The 20702-nt window shown below is 42.1% G+C and overlaps 3 protein-coding genes across 6 annotated transcripts; 1 reads left to right on the top strand and 2 right to left on the bottom strand.

Annotated features, from left to right (window-relative positions):
• The first annotated feature begins 1105 nt into the window (after positions 1-1105).
• emc6 (ER membrane protein complex subunit 6) lies at positions 1106-3650 on the top strand. 3 transcript variants are annotated; one of them, XM_053442245.1, is made up of 2 exons: positions 1106-1247; positions 2840-3650. In XM_053442245.1, the coding sequence occupies exon 2, from the start codon at positions 2868-2870 to the stop codon at positions 3198-3200; it is 333 nt and encodes a 110-aa protein (XP_053298220.1). In that variant the 5' UTR covers positions 1106-1247; positions 2840-2867; the 3' UTR covers positions 3201-3650. The 3 variants fall into 3 exon arrangements, with proteins under 3 accessions (XP_053298220.1, XP_053298219.1, XP_053298221.1); XM_053442244.1 differs by having other exon boundaries at positions 1112-1247; positions 2837-3650; XM_053442246.1 differs by lacking the exon at positions 1106-1247 and adding an exon at positions 1323-1342.
• Positions 3651-3827: 177 nt separating this feature from the next.
• p2rx5 (purinergic receptor P2X, ligand-gated ion channel, 5) lies at positions 3828-11155 on the bottom strand. Its single transcript, XM_053442247.1, has 12 exons — positions 10992-11155; positions 9326-9476; positions 8961-9032; positions 8794-8869; positions 8514-8598; positions 8237-8317; positions 7351-7492; positions 6459-6592; positions 6250-6343; positions 6101-6166; positions 5353-5441; positions 3828-5255 (listed from the first exon to the last, which is right to left on the bottom strand). The coding sequence occupies exons 1-12, from the start codon at positions 11120-11122 to the stop codon at positions 5003-5005; spliced, it is 1374 nt and encodes a 457-aa protein (XP_053298222.1). The 5' UTR covers positions 11123-11155; the 3' UTR covers positions 3828-5002.
• Positions 11156-12788: 1633 nt separating this feature from the next.
• On the bottom strand, positions 12789-20352 carry ubb (ubiquitin B). 2 transcript variants are annotated; one of them, XM_053442243.1, is made up of 3 exons: positions 20194-20352; positions 17261-19547; positions 12789-13539 (listed from the first exon to the last, which is right to left on the bottom strand). In XM_053442243.1, exons 2-3 carry the CDS (start codon positions 19537-19539, stop codon positions 12849-12851), a joined length of 2970 nt encoding a protein of 989 aa, XP_053298218.1. In that variant the 5' UTR covers positions 19540-19547; positions 20194-20352; the 3' UTR covers positions 12789-12848. The 2 variants fall into 2 exon arrangements, with proteins under 2 accessions (XP_053298218.1, XP_053298217.1); XM_053442242.1 differs by lacking the exons at positions 17261-19547; positions 20194-20352 and adding an exon at positions 14165-14310 and having other exon boundaries at positions 12789-13546.
• Between the last annotated feature and the right edge of the window lie 350 nt (positions 20353-20702).

Below are 20702 nucleotides of genomic sequence, written 5' to 3'. Positions count from 1 at the left end.
CGTATAGGTGTGGAGTTTCCTACGCTTTGCCGTGCATGGAAACGCACCACATCTTTAGCCTCCTGCTCGATGGTTACCCAGGTCCCACAATGCACCGCTGAGGAACATGGCCGCCCGTGATCGTGGAGTGTCGTCCCATTAAAGGCCAATGTATGCTTCTGCGTTTTGACGGACACGGACAGATAGGACCGCCCTCTCCAACGTGGAACGCCCTCTCCGTGCCTCTCCGAGGCTCATCGGAGAGCTTTTCGTGCCGCGCTCATTTTTCTAACTATACGTCGAAATGACGGACAGCCCACGGATAGCACTTGGCTGTGATTGGTCCGCTAACGCCAGCATTTCGGAATGGAAACTTCCTGTTCCATTCCCTACATCACAATAAACCAAAATCACAACTACGACTCTATGATTAATGTGACAAGTGTGTTAAGCCAGCGGCGTTGTCCGGCTGACGGTGGCTGGTTAGAGCACTTACGGCATGTGTGTACGGTCACATGAGGTTATAACGAACTTTGATAACGGGGCTAGCGGGCTAGCCACCATGCTAACTGCGGTGGGAACAGCACCAAAACCCGCTGACTTTAATCCCACGGCTCGCATGACACTGTTTCTCAAACACCGTCAGGTTAGAAGCAAACACTTGGTAGTAGCTAGTATCGGGTGTCCGTGCTGACTGTGTGTGGAAGCTGGGGGGAGCTAGCTGCCTCCGTGTAGCTTCAAGCTGTTGCAGCTGTTGAATTAGCAACGCAGTTTGGAAACAAGACCGGGGAACCGCTGCGTTAAGACACGATAACATAAGCATTTTGACCCGCTGGGTGTCACTTTATTCAGCAAAAACTGTCGCGTCATCAACATCCTTTTTCTGTTAGTTGCCATCGTTCACTGTGTGTGAGGAGCCGGGAGGACGTAAATAAACCAGCGTGGACTTCTTCTATATACCTCATGAGGTAGGCTTGTCTAAGCTCGACTTCCGTTTCGCCATCTACTGTTCTGGCGGTGAATTGTTTTCACAACAAAAAGGCTCGAAGAACTATAAATCAAAAAGGGTCCGTCCGATCCGTCCGTCCGTCATTCCGAAACGGACTCGGAGAAGCATACTGAGGCCTTTAGAGTGAATGTGCTGCTGCTGCACCTCAGAGGCCGATTCCACCTGAAGAAGTGACCGGACTGTTTGAGAACCACATCACACGGAGCATGAGTTTGTGATCCCGCTGCGAGGAGCCGACATTTCCTTGCGTTTATCTCCGGTGAGAAACTCGCTGTCAGCGGAGCTAGCCGCGGAGCTAACTAACGATGCTAGCATGTTAGCGTCAGCACCGACATTAATGCTCCACTTCATCAGGTTAATGCGCAGTGAAATCATTCAATGTAATTCTTAGGCTTTGTGTTTGTATGTGTGTCAGGTGTCTATGTGTGTTACCGCTGCTAGGTTTGACATGTGTTGGTTAGCAAGGTAGCTTCATCGTATTTAGTTGCTAAGCTAACACCGACCAATGCAGAATGACACCTCTGTTTTCTCTCTTGATCTATATTCCAGGGATTTAATCAGAACTGAGCAATGTGGCCGATAGCTTTCACAACAATTTATCCTTAACCATCACAATTAGTGTCCCTATTTTCATTCATTAATTCATTATTTCCATCAGTAATTTGGTACTAACCAATAAAGCCAAAATACACCGAATTCTTGGGTTTGAATTAGATAATCACCCTGTTTTGAAACTATCAAGCTATATTTGTAAATCCTCAATATATTTATTCAAAACATTTACCCTATTACAGTCTTGCGTCCCCTGTTCATATTTGTCCCGTTAATTTCTTGATCTCACCTATTCCACTGAGTTTTTATAAAGGATCTCTAGATTCAGACAAGTTCTCTATACTGTGGGGGAGTGACTTATGTAATACTCTCTACATTATTTGTGCATAATTGGATTTAATTAAGTATAACTTCAAAATGCTGTTAGTCGGTTTCACAAATACCAGAACCTTTTGTGTGATATGAAAATGTGACGTGTTTGTTTTACACATGTTTGCCCTAACTTCCAAACAATAGGTAATGCAAGGAACAATTAGGTATCAATACAGTTTATGTAATGCAGTAGATGTATTTGTTCCTCCTATGAAGGTTGTGGTTTAAAACTCTGCTTTATGAGCAGAGAATGACACGGTCTCGGTTTAAGAGATCAATTATATTGCGATAATTATTAATGATGCTTTATTGATCATTGATTTCTAATTTCCCACCTTCATAGCATTGCAGTAAATCTGCCAATTTAATTATATTGACATCAGACCTACAGAAGTCTGTCAGTATGCAACCATGGATATCAGCTTTTCTATTGTTGAAAGGTTTGCTTTTAGCATTAGTGAAATAAGCATCAAGATCAATTTTGATAAACACAAGTATTAGTACCACATTGTATAAATGCTCCATCAAAAGTAAAACTACATGCATTTAAATCTTATTGAAATAAATATATAGTGCCCCTGTTGTGCCATTGCAGTTATTGTTATTATGGAGCTGAAGTTGTACTTCTGTTTGATTCAATTAGTATTGTGTCAATTATGCAATATGGGCAAAAATGATATCAAGATTAAAATTAATATAAATCAATATAAAAAATGATCACAATAAATGTTCTAAGCTTGAAATTAGGTTTAGGCTCCTGATATTCTTCATCTTACAGGTTTTTTTCTAAAACTGCTCTCCATATGTTTGAAAAGTATAATTAAGACATGAACAACATAAAATGAAAGAACACAAGTGTGTCAAACCTGCACAATATTTAGTATTTGCACTGTAAACATGTCTGAATCTCTCCTGTTACAACAGCAGCCTCCATTGATACCAGTCTTGAGCCAACATGGCAGGAGTAGTAGCCAAGCGTGAGGGGCCACAGTTCATCAGTGAAGTGGCCGTGAGGGGCAACGCCGCCGTGCTGGACTACTGCCGCACCTCTGTATCTGCTCTGTCCGGAGCAACCGCTGGCATCCTGGGACTGTCCGGACTGTACGGCTTCATTTTTTATCTCCTCTCCGCAATTCTCCTCTCTCTGCTGCTCATCCTGAAGGCCGGACGGCGGTGGAACAAGTGCTTCAAATCGCGGCGGATGCTCTTCACTGGAGGCCTCGTCGGAGGTCTATTCACCTACGTCCTCTTCTGGACTTTCCTTTATGGAATGGTGCATGTGTACTGAAATGATCCCCCACAAATATCCCCTGAATGATTTCTATCTAATCCTATGTAAACCAGTCATAAATTGTCTGCCCTGCTGTTTGTAGATAAGCCATTAGTGAAGGATTTAGGATTTTTCCAGTATGTACCATTAATATACTAGACAATGTGTCAATAACTACCAAATACAGAATAAACAGGTCCCCTTTTCATCCTGCTACACACTAACATGTGACTGTGAATTTATTTAACCTGTATTTCTGCTCTGTGCACAGAATCATCCCTACCAGAATAAGCCACGGTTGTTATAATATAAGTTGTGGTGTAACATAGATTAAAATCCTAATTATATTAAATCATAACCACTTTAACAAGGTGTGGCATCACGTTTCATGTACAAGACTGTGTTCTGATTATAGATGTGATTTATGATTTTAATAAATACCTCTGTACAATTTGTTTGCATACATTATCTCTGCCAAGAGTTATGTTTTCATTCATGTTTTTTTGTTTGTCGTTTATTTGTTTTGTTTGTTGCAAAATTACACAAAACTGCTAAAATGGTTTCCACAAAATCAAAGAACCCTTTACATTTTAATGTGGTGCTAGGAATGTTATCTAACTCTTCATAGCATTGTGAGATAGGGCGTTTGTAGATATTTTCAGTTTTCTAAGGAAGATTTCATGGATCTCGATGGGAGAAAACATATATTTAAGCAACTGTCAGGATCTGTGTGAAATTTGGTGCAGCTTGACTGGATTTAAAGGGACTGTTAGGTCTTGGTAGTGATGTGTGCTCTACTGAGTGTCATTATTTTGTCTGTCAGGCAGTGTCACATGCTTAAATGAAATCAACATGACAAATACACTAGTTTCCAGCAACGAAGAACATTCAATAAAAAGGCACAGGAACAAAACTGGAAAAGGAGTCACTGCACTTAAACGTCAATCAGGCCAAACATCTCCAGTGAACCTGACGACTCAGAGAAGACTGACGGCAAATGACAGACTGCATTCCACAGTGTCCTACGTGAATAATGATCAGAGTGTGCTTTAACAATTGCATGGTAGATATCCATGTTAGAACCACAGAATAGGAAACACAACACATCAGTGTTAAACTAGTGTTCACATGTCTGTCACAACACAGGTACATGATGCCTCCAGCTGAATAGTAATTAAGACAGTTCACATTTTCTTACATTGAGTGCACTAAAAATATATTCTCTTCAATCTGTTCTTTCATGACCTTTTCTGTTACACTGAATTTAGAAGATGTCCGAGGACTGATTTATCATATCTAGTATTTTTGGTGTAATTTTTATAATGTAGTCCATAAAATAACAGGTCAAAACTTAGGCCAAGAATACAACACACACATGGGAAATGAGGCCAAATTAGTCTATTAGATTCCCAACCATAAAAAAAATAATTGAAATAAAATTTATAACAATTAATATTAACTGAAACACCAACTGACACATATTTGGCAATTCACAGAAATTCTTGGATGAATGAATCATCATTATCACAGTACTTCTTATTAATGGACCTGTTGTAATCTCATGGTTCCTTACCCATTAACTTAAAACCACCCTCTTGTTTGTATGACATCAGAGTCCTGCCCCCCAAACCAGTGCAGCACATCAACATTTCCCTGGACCAACACATTTTCAGTCAATGCAAGCATCTCTCGAGCTGGTTGAAATGGCAACAGTTATACCAGCAGATAAGAAGTGGACAATCCATTTGACGTTTTGCTTCCACCTCCTGCAACATAACCGGGGCCACTGTGGCTGATTGGTCTACCTCTGTCTTATAACCTTAACTGTGTGGCGAGAACGTGATGTGGTTCTTCTGCTCTGAAACGTGGGTGGGGAGAGCGGAGTTGTATCTTTGACCTGTGTTGCGTGGAATGGTGGGACCCCGTTTTTCCTCTGCTGTGGGAGAAGATTCCTTACTGGCTTCAGTTTCCTCCTCTTTGTTAGAGTTGCCGACGCCTTTCTCTGCCCCTGGTTTCCTGGCTCTCCTCTCCCGGTGCCCAGTCTTCCCGTCCCTGTTTTTGGTCCGCTCCTTCCTGTTACACAGAGTGGGGGAAAGATGTGCCAACAAATGTCATGATACCAGTTTTGGATAACGATTGATTGGAGTATGTGAAACAGTTAAAGTCATACTTGAAGTTGATGATTTCAAACTTTCTCTCTCGGTAGAAAGAACTCGTGTTCATCATGTAGAGTAGAATCATATCACAGGCAAAGGCTCCCTGAAAGAAAAAACATATCAGTGAGTAGCTGAAGGTCATTTTCTCTGTTAGTGATTTCAGAGGAGAATCCAGGGGTGGCATCAGGGGGGCACAGTATCTCTATTCAGAGGCTGCATCCCTCAGAGGGTGTGGGCTACCCAGCCCAAAAATGATGCAATCTTTTTGTGCCGGGCTCAATACAAAGGTTTTAATGTCCCCTTTTTTAACATGTGTACTGTTAGCTGTTCAGTACGATTGAAGCATAATACACATTAGACATCTCTGCAGCTCCCTGCACCATTATCTCTTAGAAAAATGGTTTGTCACTGAAGCACAATGACCCCTGGGATACGCCGGGCCAGTACGGATCCACCCGTTGGAGCCTTTATTTCTTGTGGATAAAATGACGCATTTGTCAGCCGACAAGGAGGAGCCTTCAAATGAGGCCTTCAAAGGATGCAGCTACTATATTTGAAACCAGCTTAAACAGGAAATGTGAAATGATGTTGGATGTGTAATTGGCCCCTCTATGTAAATCTTGCCCCTATTTAGAAAGATCACAGTTCCGCCACTGCTTGTTGCAGAGTATTATGTTTTTTATTTTCACCTTAATACTAGAATAACACATCAATAATAACCCACATGCACATCAACATAGAATTTCAGAAAAAGTTACTCACAGCACCCAGCAGGGCAATACCAGAACCAATGGCAATTATTGTGGGAACAATGTTGAATTTTCCAGCCTGTACAACAATAACAGACAGTCACTGCAGGTGGCTACAGGAATCATGTCGTGGGGGAAACACGTCTCATATTTCTGTTGTACCTGGCCGTTGATCATTATGTCGAAGCGAATTCCATACACTTTATACAAAGTGCGATAGGTTTCACCATTTTGATCCTTGTAATACCTGGCATATCTGCAGGGGGAGAAACAAGTCAGTGGACTTTAGGTGCAGGAGATGAAAAGGAGACAGGTTAGACAGACAGTGGGACGACAGACTTATTTCTTGTTTCATGCTTGAGAGGACGCACCTGAAGTTGTATCCAGATGTGACTGAGTTGTTCAAGTTCATATCCAAACGAGTGAAGCTGTAATGTGGATTACACTGTGAGGAGTCCCTATCCAGGTCACAGTTCCACTCGATGAGGATACCAACAGATCCACCCTATGGACACAAGTACATACTGTATATAACGATAATACAAATAGGCTACTACAATAATAATAATAATAATAATAATAAGTATTTTTCCAACATTTTCTCTGTTAAAAAAGATATTTAATGAACATTAATCTTTAGAATAAGGTGTCTTTGAGTGTGTGAACTTTGGTACAGCTTGACTGAATATAAGGGGACTGAGGTATTCTCTCTACTGAGTGACATTCTAGTTAAAGAAGTGATGTGAACCACGGCTCCACATGGTTTGATATCACAGTATGAATGAATGATGCAGATATCTTTTTATTTTACTTTAGTGTGTGACACTTTTCTGATGTAGTAGAGCTGCTCAGACCAGATGCTGTGGCTGTTAATTCCACCAAGGAGGTTATGTTTCCATTGCTGCTTGTCTGTCTGTAAGCATAAACCACTTAACCAATTTAATTGAATCTTGGTGGAAGGGTGGAATAGGGATCAAGGAAGAGCTCATAAACGTTTGAAGCAGATTTGATTTAAGCTTCACATCCACGATTCTCAAGAAATAATGCAGAAATCAGACATACATTGAGGACTGATATCTCTGAGTGTGTGTAACTTGGTGCAGCTTCATTGGATTTCAATGGACTAATAGGCCTTGGTGGAGGTATGTGCTCTACTGAGTGCCATTCTATAGTTTGTTAATACCCAGCTATACAGAAACAAATGAACTTAGCAGTGCAGAAGCAGAATATCAGTCTGAAGTGACACATTGTTTTAGTTTGTACCTTCACAGCCATGTCCTGGAAGTCGTGTCCAGTCCAGCTCACCAGATCTCCAAGTCGGAAGATAGGGCAGTAATGATGATTCTCTCTGTCGTAGGAGCATCTCTTCAGATAGCTATCGTCAGAGGTTTCAAGGACGTTAGACCTAAAAGGGGAAGACAAGAAATGTGTATCTTTAAGTTTATCAATCCAGATTGAAAGGGAGATTTTTCATATCCCCTTTATCCGGTGAAGTTAAAAGATGAAAATCATCAAAGGTAAAGTTGTCAGACTGCGAGACACAGCTGACTATGCCAAGTAAGAGTTTTCATTTGCCTTTGACATTTTGATCATTTATTTTAAACATGCAGGATTCAAACCACATGTTTACACCTTCTTGCTATAAGAACAGAGTGAAACCGCGTGTGCCACATAATAGGACGAGTCATGTTGCCAGCCATTTCAAGTAGCACCGATTAAGAGGGATTTCTATTACCTGCCAAACCCCATAGGCCTCGGCACGTCAAGATCAGTACGGAAACACAAGAGAGATGAGTGTGTAATTGGAATAAGGTCCTGACTGATGAATCAAGTGTGGCTTGTGGCATCTCGATGCTTTCTAGCAGGAGTGGAACAGAAAAGAGCAAGGGGGGGCGACAGAGGGCAGAACAGCTCAGTGGGCTAGCCCCATCTGATCTGACACCTGTCCTGAGCCAGGCCTGCTGTCAAGGACATCTCAGATGACTGTTTCACTGTCTCACCGAGTGCAATGCACAGGCCGGTATAAATAGAAGGCTCTCTGCACCCTAAAGTTATTTAAAGCAGCCGCTGGAACGTATATCCCTCAGCTCTCTCACTCATCTGTGTCCTGATGTCTTGAGTGTTCACTCTGGCAGTCAGCGCCACTTACTTGGAGAATTCAAACTTTGGGAAGCGGATGAAATTCTTGATGTAGATGGTGAAGTTTTCTGCCTCGCTCAGTAAAGGCTCTCTGCGAATGAAAGAGACAGGCGGCTGTGTGAGAGGGGGAAAAAGAACTGGAGCTGACAGGCTGTATTAGTAATAAATAGAAGCTGTGAAATATCTGTGTGTGCAGGGGTGGGGGGGTAGGGGTCACAGTCTGTGTGAATGCCACAGCACAAAATGGATTAATTTCTAAAGTTCTGCAACAGAGCAGGGATTCTCACGCGGGACGCTTGGTGTATTCGACCGGACACCAGGCGTGAATCTCACAGGTCCCGGTGCTGTTTATGCATAGGCCGGTCTTGACCCCTGACAGAGGAAGAACAGATTCTTGGCTGGGAGAAGTTTGTTACAGAACAATACATATTGGAGTACTGTCGGTATGTGTGAATTTTCTATGATTAGTTAATAAAAAAAACGTATAAATGAGCAATGAAATGTCTGCATGCATCTGGAAAATGTAAACCTGTATCTGAGCTGAAAACATGGGTGTGAGGTCCTCACCATGGCCAGCGGTTACAGCCTCACCTTCGACGCAGTCATCATCACTGAGACATCGTCCATTCGGCACCTTGTAACTCTGTGAGGAACGATAAAAGCTGCTGGATGTGAAAACATCTGTAACAGTGTGATTTATAGTAATTCAGACATTAGGATTTCTGTGTCCTCACCTCAGCACAGAAGCCCAGTCTCTGATTGGGCGTCTCTATGTAATTTGTTACTATGAAGAACACCTGTTCGCCCTAAAAAAGGAAAATTCAGGTCAAGACAATGAGTTCGACAAGCAAAAGGTTAAACTAATTACACTCCCCCGGAAGTTCAATATTGTTAAATCTGTTTAGTTGGGTGTTGAGGCTAATGCTGACACTCAACGTACTGATAATCTCGTTGTAATTAGGGAACGCTCTGACATCAATACACACACTGCGAGGTGGGACGGCCTTTTTTAAACTCATGGGGTGGTTTTGTTTTTATGTTTATGTGGAAGATGCATATAGCTAGACTGAAAGAGAAGGGGAAGATACAGCGGACTCACATTTGGAGGTATGACGTAGTCCTCAGCGCTCCAGAGGTGGAGCCCAGACTCTGAGCTGTTGGTCAGTGTGACACCTTTGAGCTTGGTGATGACTGACGTCTGGATGGCCTCCTCTCTCTCCTGGTAGCCCTTCCTCACCACAAACACCCACCTGAGGTTTACATGGAAACTTTAGACTGCATGATGTCACACATGCAGAATACATCCAAAATCAATTATTATGTTTGTGGACATTGTTTTGTTTTATGTCAATGAAACATGTGCGATATCAAAATATGATGCCTTGTTGAGCAGCATGTAATCTGGGCTGACACCACACACTGTCTGTAAGTGTGTTCACCAGCATGAGTAATGCTAATGGTTATCATAGAATACATGGCAGGATATTTGATACAACACAGCTGGAACTATAATTGTTATACTATTCTTCTGCTATATACCAACAATAAACATATTAATTCTTACATAACATTTTCAAACTATATTTACTGATATGGGCCTTTGATCAAAGCTATAGCTGTAACAGTAAACAAAGGAATGACTTAAATGTGCATCTTACTGAATATGTAATTGTTCATGGATGTTCATGGACATATAATTGTGTGAATTGTGGGTCCTTTATGGTCCCTGCAAGAATCCTTGATCTACCACTGCTTCACAACAATAATGTTAGAACCAGTGTGTAATGTTCACACACAGGACGAGACTCCAGCAGCAAATTAATTGAATTAAAACCACTAAAGGTCTCAGGAGTGAGACAGAAATGAAAATCAGTGCATGTGAACATGAGCTGCAGCACATGCCTGTGATTTTTACAACCAGCCTGCAGCAGACACACTGCTGCCTCCACCACCACACACAGCACAACTTCTCCCTCTAAACCAGTGAGCTCAAACCAGTTGATAGAATGAATTGTACCCGTCACCTTCTCAGCTCTTTTTGCAACTTTAGTCAAAAACTTGTACATTGTTGAACAAACATTGCAGGTATGTGCTCAACACAAAAAATGAACAGCTAAAGTGACAGTACATGCAAAAAATGATGTTTGACATAAATATAACTGTTTTCTTTTTGTTCGTTTAAAATGTCATTATAAATTCGGACAGTTCTTTTAATTTTTTTGTGTTTATGAAGTCTTGCTTTATTTCCTGAATTCACATAAAAAAATCCAGCTAAATCTGGTTTAGTGATTGCTGTTCGACATTCGAAATTTACCATTAGGTTTAATGAAGTCACAGTCAAATTTAATACTGAGATCAGACTTTACACTATATATAATCTTTCAATTCAAAAAAGTGATTTAACGTAATGGTAAGTAGTGGTAAATGTGTCATAGTTTGTTGTTTATCGCTGTAATCACCCGTCTGCTGCTTTTCATCATGTCTCTTACATGCATGTGACATAACACAGTGAACGGTGAGGTAACATAACCCACTCCGTCCATAGCAGTTTGACACATTAGATAATTTACCAACACAATCCTACCTAATTTCAAAAGAGAAAACCCTTTTTCCAGATCTGAAAACAAAGTGACGCTGCCACTTTAAAACCTAAAAAAACTTTTTTTGACCAGCTCAACTATTTTTAACTTGTGAATCACTCTGTAAAAGGTTACTTAATGCCATCCATGTTAGTAAAAAGCCAAGACATGCATATTGCTCCTCACCCTATTATGTATCCCAGTACGGCCAGCTGATAGAGACGAAACAATATTCCAATCCTCCTGTTCTCTGCGATGACATATTTCTCTGTCTTGTAGTTGAGCAGAGAGAGGAAGAAGATCCCCCAGCCTGCCATTCCTTCCCCCCTACACCGCCTGCACACACTGACACAGGCTCCTAGGCTCCAGCTGATATATGCAGCCCTTTCACTTGTCAGGCTGCAGACACACCAAGTGAGAGAGGGGCAGAGGGATCAGCACAGTGCACACGTCACACTTCAATAATTAGGTTACATGTCACTTTAGGAACATGTAAATCTCACAAAACTTTTTGACATATAAGGTTTAATGATAAATCTCTCTGCTGTATTTCTATTGTATAGTGGCTCTAATTATAACATATAAACATGTCCTACTACTCTAATATTGTTACTGCAGGAATCGGTCACTGGGGAAACACAACATGTTTGGTAGACTACAAGAAGGGCCGTGCAAAAGAGGTGGGTAGTTGAGAGGGACATGCACAACACCAGTACATTAGTTTGTCTCTGTGTTGTAATTAGGTGCTATGATCATGGTGGACAGACAGTGATCGGGAGTAATCTAGCAACATTCTCACATAATGCAACTCAAGTGACAGTTTTCACTTTTATTTTGTGAAGATCCAGGAATAATTTTTGGATCATAATGATATAAATCAAGCACATTAAGTTAATAGATGTGGGTGCCTGATATTTGGAGCAGTTTGATGTAGTTTAAAGGGACTGTTTGGCCTTGTAGGAGATATATGCTCTCCTGGGGGATTTTCCGTAGTTTTTTGTGCTGAAATGTCTTTTTTGTCGATTTTTCACTGTTCAATGCAAATTTAATCCATAGAACTGGTACTACTGGTCCACTGATAGTTCTCTAATGATCTGCAGAGTGCCTTGCAAAACCGCAATTGTACTGAACTGGTGCTGTTTGAAAAAGGGATCATACCAAATATTGAACTGATTTAGGTTGTTATAGTGACTGTAGATTGTGTGAAGTTAAGTGATAATGTATTGATGGCTTTATTTTTCAAACCACCTTCACTTTACTCTTAGTGTATTGAACTACTGCACTCAACAGCCTTTTAAATGTAAAATCATCAGTTTCAATATGAATAACCAGAATATCATGAGACTAATCCATAGCCGACCATAAACCCATCTTGTTCTATGTGTGCAAAAATGTAAGGTCAAGCTTGGTGTTGTTTCAACGTGTGAGAAACTGGGATTTCAGGGCAGATCAGGCAATGAGAGGGCACTCCCTTTAGACCGCATTCAGTATCTGTGCGATGATACAGGAAGAACAAAAACTGTAGCTTTATGGAGGGCGACCTCTAGTGGATCTACACTTCATTGCAGTGAAGTGTGATAGTGATTAAACTCAGTAACAGGACTTGTCAAGATAGTTCTTGCTCCTGATTTTACAAATATAAATGATCAAGAATCCTTAACTACCTGCTGCTATGAACAAATAGAAATCAACTATTCAGAAAAACACAACTGACCTTATCCTACACTGCTGTACTTTATCTTTTGAACTAGCCTGTACGATGCAGTCACATCCACTAAATTTTCATAAATTAGCAACAGGAAGTTTATTGTAAAATCTTGGGTTGCTGGTTAATTGTGTAAGAAATAAATGATACTTTAGAAACAAATATAGAGTGATTTCAAAGATAACTGTAAATTTGTTTTTAGTGCTGGTTTATGTTTGATAGCTAAATTGTTAGTGGGCAGATGCCTGAATGTACAAGATAAATAAACCACAATGTAATTCAATCTCAACTTTTATTTGGTCAGGTTGTCATGTTAATCAAGTAATATCTAGGGACATTTATTGACCACCCCTCAGACGCAGGACAAGATGGAGGGTGGACTCCTTCTGGATGTTGTAGTCGGAGAGGGTGCGGCCATCTTCCAGCTGCTTGCCAGCAAAGATCAGCCTCTGCTGATCTGGGGGAATGCCTTCCTTGTCCTGGATCTTGGCCTTGACATTTTCAATGGTGTCGCTGGGCTCAACCTCCAGGGTGATGGTCTTGCCCGTGAGGGTTTTGACGAAGATCTGCATACCTCCCCTCAGACGGAGGACAAGATGGAGGGTGGACTCCTTCTGGATGTTGTAGTCGGAGAGGGTGCGGCCATCTTCCAGCTGCTTGCCGGCAAAGATCAGCCTCTGCTGATCTGGGGGAATGCCTTCCTTGTCCTGGATCTTGGCCTTGACATTTTCAATGGTGTCGCTTGGCTCAACCTCCAGGGTGATGGTCTTGCCAGTGAGGGTCTTGACGAAGATCTGCATACCTCCCCTCAGACGGAGGACAAGATGGAGGGTTGACTCCTTCTGGATGTTGTAGTCGGAGAGGGTGCGGCCATCTTCCAGCTGCTTGCCGGCAAAGATCAGCCTCTGCTGATCTGGGGGAATGCCTTCCTTGTCCTGGATCTTGGCCTTGACATTTTCAATTGTGTCACTGGGCTCAACCTCGAGGGTGATGGTCTTGCCCGTGAGGGTCTTCACAAAGATCTGCATGATTGCACCTGAGAAAATATAAAGACACTATGTAAGGCCTCTAAATGTAACAGGAAACACAGGAATGAAAACACCACGTATGAAACACAGCCTCAGCCATTTCAAATCTTACATCTACAGTTTATTAAATGTCCCTTTACAGGATTTGTGACAGGAGCTGTAGAACAATTGTTGAATCATATTAAACGTTATACACTCTTTAAACATACAGCCTGCTGTTATGAGCAGTGACAATTCGCTAAGAGCTACTGTGTGACACGAACATACTGGTAGGAAGCCGAGGATTCGAGCACCAGCGCCATTTTAAAATAAGCTATTGTTGTTTGCTGTCGTTTGTTCGGCTAACGTAACCCGCTAATGGAGGACACAGCTAGAAAATGTGACGTTGTTACCTGTGACTACTCCTACTTGTCTCTCACGTGCTTACGCAAGTTTAGGATGAATTATATGAATCATAAAACATGGATTACGTATGTTGTTTGTTTGAGAGGCGTTATTTTTGGTTTGGCTGCTACACAGACCACAGACTCTGGTAAAAGAACAAATCCACTAAGATGTCACTGCTAATAACAAATGAATATTAATGTATAGTATTGACATGTTCAGAGGCCGATGGATGCACTTACAGTCCCTTTCGGTGTCGTCTGCCGCTCTCTGGTCACAACAGCTCCCGTGAATGCAGTTGCCTGGGGGACAGGACCATTTATACAGGAGACACGTCATCAACCTGTGTCCGTCCGCGACTCAAAATAGTTCCGCCTTGTCGCCTTTTTTTCTCCTTTTTAAGATAAAAATTATCTTAAAATGTGCAATATTACAGCAGCAAGAGACAAACATGGCCATCAAGGTAATAATAAGTAACATGCAATACCTAAGAGTAAAGATAATAGTAAGGAAATATAACAAAAATATGATTGGAATATAAACTAATTTATATAGTATAAAAATAAGAAAAGTATGTACAGTGTGAGAATATGAACAGTGAATGGATGCAAATGAACCATTGTATTGCACAGACAGAATGAATATTGCACAATAGAGTTAAACCAGAGTTAAAGTGCAGTCCATAATGGGTGTGTGTAGTTCTACTGGGAGCAGAGCTGGTTGTACAGTGGGTCAAGGGGGCATCCCAGAACCGAGCTGGCCCTCCTAATCAGTCTATACAGCCTCTTTATAAAGTTTTGTTGACAACCAGTGCCACCATGTATTCTCATATAGTCTACTCTGTCATACAAGGAGTTTAGTTGTTTTAAATGTAAACTTATATATGTGAAAGGAGAATATGGAGTGTGTAGGTATATTTCAAATCCAATACACAACACTCAGTGCTCACAGTAGTTTCTGTCAACTACTGCACGACTAACCTGCGGTCATGTGACCATCATGAGTCACATGTGAATGAGTCATGTGGAGATCTTAAGAAATGAGTCTGCCCTCAAGTGAAGTGTTCATCAAATAATTCTTCTTCTTCTAATTGTACCAACCAGGAAGTCCATATAAATAATAGACACTCCCATATTGAGTAAGACATGATAGATAAAGACAACACAACCACGCAGTTAATCTGTTCGTTTAACAAACGACTGGTGTGACTAGTTACAACTGCTCAATTACTTTGTTTAAAAAATAGTTTCAGAGGAACTGGCTGAACAAGTCAAGTAGCTAATATATATTATTGTTTTTTAGAGTACAGCTAGTCTGAAAAGTATATGAAACAATTTATGTTCATATTTGAATAAGGAGTGTGTTTCATGAACTCTGCCTCTTACCCTTTCCTGATCGTTGTAAACAACCTAACAGCAGATTGTAGAGTCAGAAGTTTTATGAGACTATGAGATCAATGATGTTGGCAGAATAAACAGATGACACCAGATTATCCACATAACATCGTTGAGACAGTTTTTTTTGGGATTAGATGGTAAATACCACAGCACAACCCTGGTGTGCTCTATAATCCATACTACATTCTTACAGTCATGTCCCTAAACTTCGCCTTTCACGTGACTTCACATCAGTGGGGTTCAAAAGCAAGAAGGGCCTTTTATGACATTAAAAATCTATCTTAAATAAAAAATCCAGATGTATTATCAGTCTAATGTTCATAAAGGATGAACAATAAAAGAAAAATAGTCATTGTGACTTTTATATAATCATATATGATGTAATTAGATTGTTAACAGTGATGCATCAGTGCATAAGAAACAATATAAGATTTGAAGTGAATCTATCATCGAGTGATTCATTCAGTTTTACAGCTAAGTCCAATGGTTCTCAATCTAGGGGTAGGGCATCTTACATAAGGTCACACAATAAATACGATGGGGTCATGAGATAAATAATGGTGTGGGGGGAAAAAGGAAGACCAAGTTTTGCTGCTCAAACATGTTTTCTGTTTTCTAATCTTTTAATTTAATGTAAACATGGGATCATTTAACCCTTCGGGGCCTAAAACGTGTTGATGAAATGTATCTATTTTAGAGATCTGCAGGGGAAATATATCTTTGGTGGAATTGTTAATTCAGCCAGCTGTAACATAACAAGAAAACTTTTTTGTTAAGGATCATAAGCCAATAAGGGTGGGAACAACTTGTTTAATCTTAATCATGTATGTTTACTGTATATTTAAGATTATCATAGGTTTGTATGCAAAAGCTTTATCTATGAAGTAACTATAATTGCCAAATAAATGTATAGTGGAGAAAAAGTATATTTCATTTTGGTGTAATTACATGTTTACATTCCATAGCTTATTTAAATGTATGTTTTTTATGCTTTGAATAAAGCATATTACTTTTACAACTACCCAGGCTTACTATGAATGACATCATGTTCCCTTCTGGCTGCCACCAGGACATCACCACTGCAGTAGAGTGCTTGTACAGATGTGTGATATGAACATGGACTCTTTGTCCTTTCTAGTGATACAAAATGTTCTCCATCAGGATAAAAACGCTTACGAGACTAAACCGCGTGGTCAACACTAGATGGCGCCACACCCTAAGGTAAAAAATGTCCTCACCCATTTCGCCTGTTCTGCACTCTTGATTTGTGCATCAACCCTCTCTGTGCTCCACTGCACCCACTTAAAGAAGCACAGCTTTGTGAACAGGCTTGTACAATATCTATGGATGATTCAATATAAATTAATGCAAAATTGTGATGTACATTATTGGTCAAGAATAAGCCTGCTTACTTCTAGTCATATAGTCTTAAAAGAATACATATTTGCAGCATATTCAATTAACTACTGCCTTAGAAGCATGATATTCAAATTAGTTTATTGAAAAGTTACTTTAATGTTATTGCTACATCTTGTCTTTTGAATGTACCACAAAGGAAACAACTTAATGGATTTCCAGTATTGAGCAGGAACAAGTCCTGCCATAATATTGCCAGTTTGTTTGACAAGATTACAAATTAGAGAACTGCTTTACATTAGTCACAAAAGTTCCAACATGGCAATATATTTAAATGCATTTTTACATATTAGCTGATGTCAACGTTACCATTAGTTGCACCTTAATATTGTGTTGTTTTTACAATCAATATAAAATGGGATTTGCATCAAGAAAGAACACCAGGAAGTTAAGTTTAACCTTTTATTAATTGTCATTTTGGTCATGTAAAGGTTAAAATTTTAATAACTTTAACAGCATGTCATATTTAAACAAATATGGCGAGAACTATGGTGAATAACATGGAATTGTGCTGCAGTTTACTGCCCGCCCCTCAGCCGCAGAACAAGATGGAGGGTGGACTCCTTCTGGATGTTGTAGTCGGAGAGGGTGCGGCCATCTTCCAGCTGCTTGCCGGCAAAGATCAGCCTCTGCTGATCTGGGGGAATGCCTTCCTTGTCCTGGATCTTGGCCTTGACATTTTCAATGGTGTCGCTGGGCTCAACCTCCAGGGTGATGGTCTTGCCCGTGAGGGTCTTGACGAAGATCTGCATACCTCCCCTCAGACGGAGGACAAGATGGAGGGTGGACTCCTTCTGGATGTTGTAGTCGGAGAGGGTGCGGCCATCTTCCAACTGCTTGCCGGCAAAGATCAGCCTCTGCTGATCTGGGGGAATGCCTTCCTTGTCCTGGATCTTGGCCTTAACATTTTCAATGGTGTCGCTGGGCTCAACCTCCAGGGTGATGGTCTTGCCCGTGAGGGTCTTGACGAAGATCTGCATACCTCCCCTCAGACGGAGGACAAGATGGAGGGTGGACTCCTTCTGGATGTTGTAGTCGGAGAGGGTGCGGCCATCTTCCAACTGCTTGCCGGCAAAGATCAGCCTCTGCTGATCTGGGGGAATGCCTTCCTTGTCCTGGATCTTGGCCTTGACATTTTCAATGGTGTCGCTGGGCTCAACCTCCAGGGTGATGGTCTTGCCCGTGAGGGTCTTGACGAAGATCTGCATGCCTCCCCTCAGACGGAGGACAAGATGGAGGGTGGACTCCTTCTGGATGTTGTAGTCGGAGAGGGTGCGGCCATCTTCCAGCTGCTTGCCAGCAAAGATCAGCCTCTGCTGATCTGGGGGAATGCCTTCCTTGTCCTGGATCTTGGCCTTGACATTTTCAATGGTGTCGCTGGGCTCAACCTCCAGGGTGATGGTCTTGCCCGTGAGGGTCTTGACGAAGATCTGCATGCCTCCCCTCAGACGGAGGACAAGATGGAGGGTGGACTCCTTCTGGATGTTGTAGTCGGAGAGGGTGCGGCCATCTTCCAGCTGCTTGCCGGCAAAGATCAGCCTCTGCTGATCTGGGGGAATGCCTTCCTTGTCCTGGATCTTTGCCTTAACATTTTCAATGGTGTCGCTGGGCTCAACCTCCAGGGTGATGGTCTTGCCAGTGAGGGTCTTGACGAAGATCTGCATGCCTCCCCTCAGACGGAGGACAAGATGGAGGGTGGACTCCTTCTGGATGTTGTAGTCGGAGAGGGTGCGGCCATCTTCCAGCTGCTTACCGGCAAAGATCAGCCTCTGCTGATCTGGGGGAATGCCTTCCTTGTCCTGGATCTTGGCCTTGACATTTTCAATGGTGTCGCTGGGCTCAACTTCCAGGGTGATGGTCTTGCCCGTGAGGGTCTTGACGAAGATCTGCATGCCTCCCCTCAGACGGAGGACAAGATGGAGGGTGGACTCCTTCTGGATGTTGTAGTCGGAGAGGGTGCGGCCATCTTCCAGCTGCTTGCCGGCAAAGATCAGCCTCTGCTGATCTGGGGGAATGCCTTCCTTGTCCTGGATCTTTGCCTTAACATTTTCAATAGTGTCGCTGGGCTCAACCTCCAGGGTGATGGTCTTGCCAGTGAGGGTCTTGACGAAGATCTGCATGCCTCCCCTCAGACGGAGGACAAGATGGAGGGTGGACTCCTTCTGGATGTTGTAGTCGGAGAGGGTGCGGCCATCTTCCAGCTGCTTACCGGCAAAGATCAGCCTCTGCTGATCTGGGGGAATGCCTTCCTTGTCCTGGATCTTGGCCTTGACATTTTCAATGGTGTCGCTGGGCTCAACTTCCAGGGTGATGGTCTTGCCCGTGAGGGTCTTGACGAAGATCTGCATGCCTCCCCTCAGACGGAGGACAAGATGGAGGGTGGACTCCTTCTGGATGTTGTAGTCGGAGAGGGTGCGGCCATCTTCCAGCTGCTTGCCGGCAAAGATCAGCCTCTGCTGATCTGGGGGAATGCCTTCCTTGTCCTGGATCTTTGCCTTAACATTTTCAATGGTGTCGCTGGGCTCAACCTCCAGGGTGATGGTCTTGCCAGTGAGGGTCTTGACGAAGATCTGCATGCCTCCCCTCAGACGGAGGACAAGATGGAGGGTGGACTCCTTCTGGATGTTGTAGTCGGAGAGGGTGCGGCCATCTTCCAGCTGCTTACCGGCAAAGATCAGCCTCTGCTGATCTGGGGGAATGCCTTCCTTGTCCTGGATCTTGGCCTTGACATTTTCAATTGTGTCACTAGGCTCAACCTCGAGGGTGATGGTCTTGCCCGTGAGGGTCTTGACAAAGATCTGCATGGTTTAACCTATGTAGAATATAAAGGGGGGTAAATGGTTAGAAAATAACATTTTGTAAATAACATCTTATTTAACATTAGACATATGGACAAACTACAGCGAAACAGTTGTCACTTTAGTGAATGAATATCCTGTGCCTAGACAAATAGCAGCAATATCTCCATCTAAAAGGTTAAATGTACGACAGGGTCATCTTTAAGTTTAAAATCGAAGCCACGTAATTAATAATTGTCCATTTAAAATGTTGATTTACAAATCGGTTCACAGTTCCCTTCCATCGGCAGCGCGGCCGCCATTACGGCCCGGGCGCCATTTTGAGATCTTATTGACTCTCCTTTTGTTCAGCTAACGTCACCCGCTAATGGACGATACTGGAAGTGTCGAGTCACTGCTGTAGCATTAGCTTTTCCCTTCGATGGTGTAGCTTCGACGAAATCGACGATAACCGTAAAAACAGTGATATTCGTTCGAAGCACGTTAGTAATGTCACTAAACAGCCTGATATGAATGTGGATTTAACATTTTGAAACCTTTGACGCTTCCCTAAGCGAAGCTGTAAAATCACTAAAGTTTCTAAACAGATTACGGCATTACTGTTATCGTGTATGTATAAGAACAGTTCAACATCAACAAAATATTAAAATGCCTACTTACGTTCGCAACGTAGTTTGTATTTTCAAGCGTAGAAGATGTGCGTCTCTATGTGCTTCGCGATCTGGTTCTGCCGCAGTCTAGTGCAACGTTACATATATAGGGGAGCCTGGATACGTCACTCACTGATATCCATCCGCATTCAAAAATAGTCCCCACTGCTCCGGAGCGTGTTATTTGAACACACACAATTGATTTGAACGATGTAGTTTATACATAAAAATGCATAAAGGTTATACAAGGGAATATCTATTTCGACGGCAGCGGTTTATAGCGATATTTTGTATGTATCCACCGCGGCGGAGTAACATCTCGCCACACTCAGGCTCGAGAATGTTCTAGAAGCCCAGCAACAGGGACTTTGCCCGAGCATGTGATTGGATGGCAAGATTGTTTGTCTGACCTGTGATTGGTTGCTATGTGACATAACGTAATGTCTGCTAATGGTCACGACTGTAGGATTCTGATAAGTACACAGACCCATTCAGACATCACCTAAATACGCACAAAAA

The sequence above is a fragment of the Pleuronectes platessa genome, chromosome 15 (assembly GCF_947347685.1).
Source record: "Pleuronectes platessa chromosome 15, fPlePla1.1, whole genome shotgun sequence".
Taxonomy (NCBI): Eukaryota; Metazoa; Chordata; class Actinopteri; order Pleuronectiformes; family Pleuronectidae; genus Pleuronectes; species Pleuronectes platessa.
The sequence above is the reverse complement of the archived record's forward strand: the minus strand, read 5'-3'. Positions and strand labels throughout refer to the sequence as shown.